General features: G+C 40.9%; 1 protein-coding gene across 1 annotated transcript; it reads left to right on the top strand.

The window, feature by feature from the left end:
• Positions 1-362: 362 nt before the first annotated feature.
• On the top strand, positions 363-9,160 carry zbtb41 (zinc finger and BTB domain containing 41). The gene is made up of 11 exons (XM_085377700.1): positions 363-410; positions 923-2,164; positions 3,085-3,292; positions 4,481-4,550; positions 6,115-6,262; positions 6,597-6,726; positions 6,859-6,954; positions 7,124-7,230; positions 7,366-7,471; positions 7,619-7,707; positions 8,335-9,160. Exons 2-11 carry the CDS (start codon positions 955-957, stop codon positions 8,964-8,966), a joined length of 2,796 nt encoding a protein of 931 aa, XP_085233826.1. The 5' UTR covers positions 363-410; positions 923-954; the 3' UTR covers positions 8,967-9,160.
• Positions 9,161-10,128: the final 968 nt, after the last annotated feature.

Raw genomic sequence — 10,128 nt, forward strand, 5'->3', positions numbered from 1 at the left:
AAATGTAGTTGGAAAGTAGAAAAAAAAGAAAGCCAATATGCCATTAGCTGTTGGACTACATTACCCATGATGCCGTCGTGTTATGAGCTCACGATGATAATCGACAAAAAACACCCCAGCCTTTGTTTATTTCGTCTTTGACTTTTCATGTATTATATAGAAAATGAAGTAACACGGGCATGAACTGTCGTAATTGTTGAGGTTTATTTCTCTGCTGCTTGTGTTTACGCGGATAAAAATGGACCGTTAGAGAACAAAAGCTGAAGCAGCCAATGAGCAAACGGCTTGTTTCGGTGTCTGGTGGGGCGTTACAAATATCCAGGAAATTATTATTCCTTCGTTTATTTCTCACATTTCTTATTCAAGCTGGGGGTACGCGGTCCCTTGTAAACGTGTCCCGCAACTCTTAGGTAAGACGTTTGGTTAAAATACGAGTGCGTATGAAATGATAGTTTGCAGGGTAACATCAGAGGTCGTTTGTCAACACTCTCCTCGGAGGGGGGCCCGCCCGTCACTCCGATAACACAATGTTAGGGGTCCTTGAGGTGGGGAGCGAATATGTAAATGCCCCTGTCCTGGCAGTTAACAATTTAGATTAGCAGCAGAGTTAAGTTAGCTTAATTTCACATTTAAGGCCACTGAGGCCTTTATTGTGTTGAATGCATTGTTTATAACGAATAGCAGTTTTGTGTTTCGCATTAGCACGAGAAATCTCTTAGCATCTTTTTATGTGTGGTTATGCATATGTATGACTACAGTCTCCTTTTACAGTCAGCTTTGCTGCACTGTGTTGCACTTACATACCAAACCATTTGTGGAACCTCTTGACTAACGTGCTCCTGTGAAATCTGAATAAAAAACCAAGTAGTCAGCAGCTATACATGTTCAGTCCCAGCTCTGATGACATTCCTCTTCTCTCCAGGAGGGATTCCTTGTAGACCTGCAGACACATTAATGACGAAAAAGCCTAGCACTATGCTCCGTCCCAGACGTGGCAGGCAGGCCAGTGCCAGTGGTGACGGTGTACCTCCATCCAACATCCCAACAAACTCTGAAACGTTACAGGAGTCAGCCCCACAAATGAGACATCTGATCATGTCACAGCACAGTAACAACCTCCTCAATTTCTTGAATGAGGACCGGAGCCGGCAGAAGTTCTGCGATGTGTTTGTGTCTGTAGGTGGGAAGACCTACAGTGCTCACAAGGTGGTTTTGGCCCATGGGAGCAGCTATTTCCATGCTGAGCTGTCCAAGAATCCTTCTGCTAAAACTCATGTGACTCTGGAGCACGTGGAGGACTCTGTTTTCCAGCACCTGCTCAGCTTCTTGTACACCGCTGAGTGTGTTGTTGCAGAGACAGCACTCCCAGCTCTAACTGAAGCGGCCCGATTCCTGGACATGATGGATATATTAAAGCTGTTATGTAAAGACGGTGAAGTACAACCTGTAAGTGTAATACAAACCCAGGTTGAGACAATAGCTTCTCATAAAGTGGAAACTACCTCCAATAACTCGCCAGGAGCTGATACAGAGATCAACAGTCCAGCTGATGTTCAAGGAAACCTGTTCGGTCATGATAACTCCAATCAGGGTCAATTGGCTGAGAGTGTACACACTGATGTACATCAGGAGGCCTCAAATGAGGAAGAAAAGACGACAGGTCAGGGAAGTGCTACCACACGGAGATCAGCTCGTAGGAGGAGAACACCTACTAAGTATAAAAGAAATGATGGTGAGTACAGTAGCAGTGCTCCCAAGGAAAAACAAAGCACTGCATCATCAAGGCAGCACAACAAAAACAGACTGGAAGGAAAAGGGGAAGTGAATGTGACAGCCAAGCTGGATGTGAATAAGGCATCTAAACCAGTTCAGGGTGACGATGTAATGGATATGGAAGAGGAGGAGGAAGAGAGAGGAGACGCAAATGCCGCTATTATTGCTGAGACAGCTGATGAGGCAGAGAGCCGTGCAGATCTGCAGAATTCAGATCTACAGAGGACAGAGCAGCAGGCTGCTGACAGGGTGGAGATGCATGTTGGAGCAGCAGCAGGAAGCTCTAACCAGAGTCCAGTGTATCCTGAAGGTCTGGCTCCAGTCATCATACAGAACTCCAGCAAGAAGATCCTCAAGTGCCCCAAATGTGAAAAGACGTTTGACCGTGCAGGTGGGAACCACGGAATAAGATCTAGATTATTAGTGTTATTCTTATCTTACATGGTTAACAGATAAGACCAGAGATAATTATTTTTTGTAATGTCATTCAGTGTTTGGTCGGCACACACATATAATAGCTATAAATGCTCATCATGAATTACCACAGCCTAAGATTTGAGGGTCATTCCATAGAAGATCAGTCAAAATTGATTTTGTAAAACTTTGTTTATTTATCAGCGCTTTGTAACCCTAAAAGTTAATAGAGTTGAGTTGTAGTTTGCACTTTTTAAATTTTATTGCAGCATTTCACCCCCCATAATTTCATGGGTAAAAAAATATATATATACACCATTAACACGGTTAACCTGTTAGACAGTAAAACAAGTTATGTCATACGAAGGGTCTTCTTTTTTTGTCTACATTTTCATACGAGTCTCATCTCCTGGCCATGGTTCCTTCTGTTTCATAATATTTAGAATACAGTAAGTTTGTAATGTTCAGCAAGTGTTTAATATTAGATTCTGTTTAACCAAGGAAAGCAGGATTTGTGATAACACAACTAGTGTGGAAGACTATTCAACTGATTTAACCCCTTACTGATTTCCTGTTTTTTGGTATGTTTGTCACACTTAAATGTTTCAGATCATTAAACAAATGTAAATATTAGACAAAGATAACACAAGTAAATACAAGAGTTTCTAAATGAAGGTGCTTATTATTAAAGGAAAAAAAATCCAAACTTACATGGCCATTGTTTATAAATAGATTTTTTTGTGGCCTCTAAAGTGTCTTTAGAGAGTGCCTCTAAAAGGCATTGCTGTGTTTGTATTGTAAGTGTAAAGGGTTTTTTTCTTGTAGAGGTACGTCTGTAGTGTGTGTTTATCTTATGACCCAGATGTGTTCCTAATACAGTATAAATCATATTTCCAGGGAAATATGAGAGCCACACTCGAGTGCACACAGGCGAGAAACCTTTCCAGTGTGACATCTGTCTGCAGCGTTACTCCACCAAGTCTAACCTGACTGTACACAAGAAGAAGCACGCCAGCGACGTCCCGTTCCAGAAAAAGGAGCACAAATGTCCCTTCTGCAACAAACTCCATGCCAGCAAGAAAACCCTGGCCAAGCACGTCAGGAGGTGAGAGATGGCCATTTTACTTTGGTATTGTAATAAATTCACATAATGTTCATGGGATGATTGATGCCAGGGTAAGAAAATGGATGTAAATGTGCAAGTATAGTATGTTTGGACCACTCCCTGTCGCTCTGGTTGCAAATCATTACCAGCTCAAGATATCAGCATACATGTGTGTGAGGTATTTAGGCTTTGCTTTTTACAAAAAAGAGAAGCTATAACACTGCATCCATGTACATACAGTGTATATGGTGTGTGCAGTGCAGTGAATGATAATTCATATACACTAATAGTTAAAAATAAATCCAGAAAGATCAGCCTCGTGGTGAAGAGTCTGAGATTGGCAGTCTATCATTTTACATGTTCAGTTTCCGTGTTATTGGATTTAATATATAATTAAAATGATTGAAGCAGTGTCACCAGCACTATAGCGCTCATATTTGTAAAACTCTGGCTCTACTTAAATTCTAGTTAAGATATTATACAATACAATACAATTTGATTTATATAGCACATTTAAAAAACCACAGGTATGCCAAAGTGCTTCACAGAATGAGTTAAGAGCAATAATAAATACAAATATGAAAATACAAAATACAAATAAAATATACTAACAGGCGGGTGACATAACTAACCAATAATACACCAGGCATAGTAGGCACCAGTGAAGTCTGCACACAATGCTGAAGGTTAAAACATTATAAACATTAACAAAGTGATAAAGATAAGTTCCAGTACACTAAAAATGTGGGCTCTAGGAGGCGGGGAAAGCAAGACTAAACAAATAAGTTTTTAATCGAGATTTAAAAGATTGAATTGAATCAGACGCCCGAATAGCTAGGGGGAGGTTATTCCAGAGGTAGAGTGCGACAGTGGCGAATGCGCGGTCACCTCTGGTCTTGAGCCGAGATCTAGGTCGCACCAGGAGCATTTGGCCTGCTGATCTAAGCGCTCTCCCAGGGATATAAAAGCTGAGGAGATCCGTAAGATAGCTGGGCGCGGTGTTACTTATGATTTTAAAAGTGAGCAATAAGATTTTAAAATCAATACGAAATTTAATAGGGAGCCAGTGCAGGTCGGATATTATAGTTAAGTCATTTGTGCAGCACAAACATCACACAACACCAACATCAGCTGAGCTGCTGCTGTGCTGTTGCGCTGTGTAATGAAGTATCTTCTCTTTCCTGTCAGGTTTCATCCAGACCACATCCAAGAGTTTCTTACCAAAAGGAAGAGGAAGAGTGAAAGCTGGAAATGTGCTGTGAGGACTGGTTTCAGTTTTGAAGAAATATTTATGTTATTGACAGTGATGTTAGCAAATGTATTTCTCCTGATGAGCCCACATCCATTTTTTATAATATATTTCCAAGACTCAGTCAATCAAACAATCAGTTATTATCAAATTAAATACTTTTTAAGAACTTTATCTTTTTAACTGATAGTCTGTGGAATCAACAATAATATTAGTTCAATTCAATTTATTTGATACAGCACCAAATCACAACAACAGTCGCCTCAAGGTGCAAGAACCTACAATAATACATACTGAGAAAAACCCAACAATCATATGACCCCCTATGAGCAAGCACTTTGGCGACAGCGGGGAGGAAAAACTCCCTTTTAACAGGAAGAAACCTCCGGCAGAACCAGGCTCAGAGAGGGGCGGGGCCATCTGCTGCGACTGGTTGGGGTGAGAGAAGGAAGACAAGATAAAGACATGCTGTGGAAGAGAGACAGAGGTTAATAACAAGTATGATTCAGTGGAGAGAGGTCTGTTAACGCATAGTAAGTGAGAAAGGTGGCTGAAGAAGCAGCTGCATCATGGGAATCCCCGGCAGCCTACACCTATTGCAGAATAACTAAGGGAGGATTCAGGGTCACCTGGTCCAGCCCTAACTATATGCTTTAGCAGAAAGGAAAGTTTTAAGCCTAATCTTAAAAGTAGAGATCGTGTCTGTCTCCCGAGTCCAAACTGGAAGCTGGTTCCACAGAAGAGGGGCCTGAAAACTGAAGGTTCTCCCTCCCTTTATCAAATGAGTTAATTTTTCATTCTGCAGTCTGCAGCTGATGTGGTAAGATACTGATCAGACCAGAACGCACAACCCACTTGCAAACTCTTTGAACACGTTTTCCTTTCTCGTCTCTGTCATGCATTCATGCATGCAAATGTCAATAAAGTTACAGTACTTATTTTCAAGCCTTCTGCTAGGCCTACGGAGGAGGAGTGAGGATCAACAAAGATGATTTGTTTTTTAATTCATACATTTTTTTATGTGGCATGTCATTTCAAATGCAGCTTTTCAGACAGCTCAACAGGTGTCACCAAACACAAAGTGTCTGTGCCGTTTGCCACACAGTCTCTCTTGTTTGCTGCTCCAACAGTTGTTGTGTTTGAAGAGAAAAAAGTTAGTGTGTGATCGTTTTAATCTGAGAAATGGAGAAAGATGTAAGAAGGAGAGGAGAGGAAGGTGACAGATTATTTTCAAAGACAAGGACTGTTCAGCAAGTAACATTTGTTAAAATGGAAATTTACATGTTACACAACTTATTGTGAAATGTCTTTTATAAGAGACTAAATGATAATAATTTATTGCTCAGAGTTTATACAGGATGGCAGCTGTAGGCTAAACTGGATAGTTTGTGGTCTTGTGGTAAAGTTATAATAATGGATTAAGCTCATTGATCAATGTTTTCCTGTGTCAATATTTAAAGAAACTCTTTATATTAGTATATCTGTGAAATAACCAGTGTTTACACCCATGACTTTTATATGGGCTGTAATGATGAATTAATCCTACCTGTAACCTTTGAACTCTCTGTATCAGATCTGTTTCAAGACCTTCACTCGCAAACCTCATCTGGAGGAGCACATGATCCTGCACAGCCAAGACCGGCCTTTTAAATGCTCCTTCTGTGATGAATACTTTAAATCCAGGTTTGCCAGGCTGAAACACCAAGAGAAGTTCCACTTAGGTGAGAACTATTTTTTTCACTTATATATTTAAACGTATTTTTGAATCTCAGATAAGTATTTAAATAGAGAATATTCAGGAGATAAAGTTTTTGTTTTTCATGTTTTCAGACTATATTAAATCCAAACCTTTAACGTTTTTCTCCAGGTGCTTCAACTTCGTCTCATAGTCCAAAGACATGCAGACGGGTTAGTTTAGGTTAAGTTAGTGATTCTAAATTGACTGTATTTGTTCATGTGAGAGTGAATGGTTATCTGAATGTGCCAGGGTGTACTTTTGTAACCCATATTGAAGTAGCAATTGATCTACTCGATTTCGTCCTGCCTCATTTTCAGGTCCTTTCCCCTGTGAGATCTGTGGTCGTCAGTTTAATGACACCGGCAACAGGAAGAGGCACATCGAGTGCACACATGGAGGCAAAAGAAAGTGGACCTGCTTGGTTTGTGGGAAATCAGTAAGAGAAAGGTACACCTGTCTGTGCCTGTTACATTTCCCACATGGCCCGTTTTTATGTGGGAGTGCACTATGTTATACGGCAATGATTATTTATTTAAAAAAATAGTCATAGATGATCATATTTGAGTTTCCACATCACAGGACAACCCTAAAGGAGCATTTGAGGATCCACAGTGGAGAGAAACCTCACCTCTGTAGTATTTGTGGCCAAAGTTTCCGTCACGGCAGCTCCTACAGGTGGGTCCTGTGAGATTTGGAGACGCCGTTTGGTGTTGGTGATCACAAAAGTTTCAAACTTTCTACTATGAAATTTCCCACTTGTGGGACTAATAAAGGTATCTTATGACCTTATGAACATAACTTCATAGTAGACTTGTCTTTAATGAGAAAACTGTTCCTTGGACAGGCTTCATCTCAGAGTCCACCATGATGACAAGCGATATGAGTGTGATGTTTGTGGGAAAACCTTCATACGCCACGATCACCTGACCAAACATCAGAAAATACACTCTGGTGAGCATGGAAGGGACGGCAGTGCTATTCTCTAGTTTTACTTGTTACTTTTGTGGCTTTTTCTCCGCACAGAGTCACATGGTACAGCGTAAAACACTTAAAACAGTATTTTAACTGTACCCATTTCTATTACAGGTGAGAAAGCACACCAGTGTGAGGAGTGTGGCAAGTGCTTCAGACGCCATGATCACCTGACAGTCCACTACAGAAGTGTTCATCTGGGAGAGAAAGTCTGGCAGAAGTATGTTATACAAACCACGGGCTGGTTCTCTAGTGCAGTGGTGTTGTTGTTGTCACTTGCTTCTCTCTGCATCTCCTTTACAGAGTAGCCTGGAGGTTTGGTAAACGTTCCCTTTATGTGTTAATGACAGATTTTTTTTCCTCTCAGGTATAAAACTGCTGTGCATCAGTGTGAGGTCTGCAAGAAAGAATTTAAAGGAAAGTCAAGTCTAGAAATGCACTTTAGGACTCACTCAGGTAAGGAAGCAAATGAGTTAGTGGAAAGTCTACATTTGCATGAAAATACTTCCTGTATGAGAACAGAAAAGAAGTGGATCTTTAATGAGTGTTTTTAGGCTTGTTTTATTCTTTTTTTTTTTTATAAACTGAATCCTTTAAACATGAGCAGCTTCAACTGGAGATTATATTCTGTTTTGGATGCAGACACAGATATCTGGATGAGTAGTCATTCTTGTTATACTTCTTTGAATCTCACTTTAAGCCCCGTGGATGTGTCTGTAAGCTCCGCGCTCACCGTCTCATGATAAAACTTAAGTCACTTTGACACAAACAGATCTGAGCAGACTCCTGGATGCAGAAACTATAACAAGACCACTAACTGTTGCTGACAGCTGTGCATTTGTTGTTTAACAGTTTCATTTGTATGAGCTGTGTCGAGTAGACAACATTTAGAAGAACCATGAAATAAAGACTTTTTGGGTTTGGAGAAGTGATAACAAAAGACGCCTCTACAAACAGTCGGGGGGTCTTGAAAGCCTGACAGTCAGTGTTCTGATGCAGGGTCCATCAGGACAGAAGATGATTATTATTAAATTAAAGGTGCCGTAGACGTGAATGTCTGTCTTTCTGTGTTATGTGTAACAGGTGAGAAACCGCACAGATGTCCCGAGTGCCATCAGACATTTCGGATCAAGAAGACTTTGACGAAGCACATGGTGATTCACTCAGACGTCCGTCCCTTTAACTGTCCCCACTGCAGCGCCACTTTTAAAAGAAAAGACAAGCTCAAGTACCACGTCGACCACGTGCACAGCACGCGCTTTGCCGAGCAGCCCCTCAGCTCGATCGGTGAAGAAAAAATAGTGTCGGTTACTTTTGAGGAAAGCTCAAAGACGTACCATGCCGAGCCCAAGTCGAGCCACCAAACCAGCCCCGCTCCTACAAACGTGTGCGTTCCCGTCACTTTAGTTCCCATCCAGATGGCTGGAGGAGCGCAGGGCGACTTGACCATTCACAGGCCTCCACCTCACTCCTCACAGACTCACACAGTCATTAGCTTGCAGACTCAAGGACAGCAGCAAAACTCTGGCTACCAGGCTACGGACATGGCCTTCTTAGAGAAGTACACCCTCACACCTCAACCGGGCAACATCGTCCACCCCGTGAGGTCGGATCAGATGCTGGACCACCGAGAGCAGTCCTACCTGGGAACGCTGCTTGGACTCGATTCATCTTCCTCTGTGCAGAACTTGGCCACCTCTGATCATGCCCACTGACGCTCCTTGGCAAAAAACTGGAGCTTAAAGGCAAAGCGCAACAAACTTGGCACAGAAATCATGTAGGGAGAACCAAAGACGTAGTCACCTCTGCAGTGTGTTTGTATTTTAACATGGCGGTGACTCGCAGTCAGACTCACGTGCCATCTAAACTTAGGACAAAAAAAATAAATCCAACCAGATTTTGATGGATTTGTGTGACATGTTTAAGATTAAAAACCTGTAAATTTAATTTAAACTTAAAAAAAGACATTCTGGTAATAATGAAACATTTTTAAACATTACTTTAGCAAGTCCAAGTCTAGGCAGGATTTTTTGCTGTTACTGAAGTGTTTACCGTTTCATATCAGAGTTTTTATTAGCACGGTCACTGTCATTTTTAACGGATTCATTTTAAAATGAATGATGAGATTTTTGATAGACAAATCATGTAATTATTTTTAGTACAAACAGTTTGCCGGTTCTAACTTCTAATAATTAATGCTGGTTCACCAAATACACAATAAACTTCTAATAAAAATAATAATCGCTGGTGGTTAGAGGAATTCTAAACTGTGACTGCAGTATACATGTGTGCAATTTGTCAAAAACAAGCACAATGATTTCTTTTTAAAAACTTGATGTAGTTTTATGATTTAGAGTAATGTAGGTGAAAGGGAGAGCTTTCAGCCACTTGTGAGCTTGAACAGCTGTAGGTGTGAATAACCTTTGTTGTTTAGCTTTAGTTACACATCTGGTTTTAAGTTGAGATGTTTCATGAACAAATTTCAAGCTTGTTAAATAAAGTAAAACAAGTGTACAATGAATAACATATAATGACTCTTTATTTGAGGGCAATAATTAGGCATACACTGCATTTCTTTTACAGATGAAGACTCACCAACAGACAAGTCTTTTTAAAGATAAGTTTTCAGTTAATATCTCTTTGGAAATCACCTGGTTGGTGCAAATATACCCCTGACCTCCTTCAGTTCCTCGGATGTCCGTAAACATCTGGGAACCCGAGGAGACCAGCAGCTGGAACCTCTGGGAGATTTGTCTGATATAAGATTCTAGCTGTGTTGCGTCTTTGTCTTTGGTTTTGTCTCAAATATTTCCCTTCAGTTAAACTGCAGGCAAATTCAGCACCCAGACTCCTGCACTACAAAGTGATGCTGTAAAG

Source organism: Diplotaxodon limnothrissa, linkage group LG18, assembly GCF_057381915.1.
Source record: "Diplotaxodon limnothrissa isolate DT_005_m linkage group LG18, D_limnothrissa_male_GT1.1, whole genome shotgun sequence".
NCBI classification, from domain to species: Eukaryota; Metazoa; Chordata; class Actinopteri; order Cichliformes; family Cichlidae; genus Diplotaxodon; species Diplotaxodon limnothrissa.

Excerpts from the sequence above, each read along its gene's own strand:
- zbtb41 (XM_085377700.1), top strand. The coding sequence starts at position 955 with ATGACGAAAAAGCCTAGCACTATGCTCCGTCCCAGACGTGGCAGGCAG. Across the intron at positions 2,165-3,084 it reads AAAGACGTTTGACCGTGCAG|GGAAATATGAGAGCCACACT; the intron begins GTGGGAACCACG and ends TCATATTTCCAG. Across the intron at positions 7,708-8,334 it reads GCACTTTAGGACTCACTCAG|GTGAGAAACCGCACAGATGT; the intron begins GTAAGGAAGCAA and ends TATGTGTAACAG.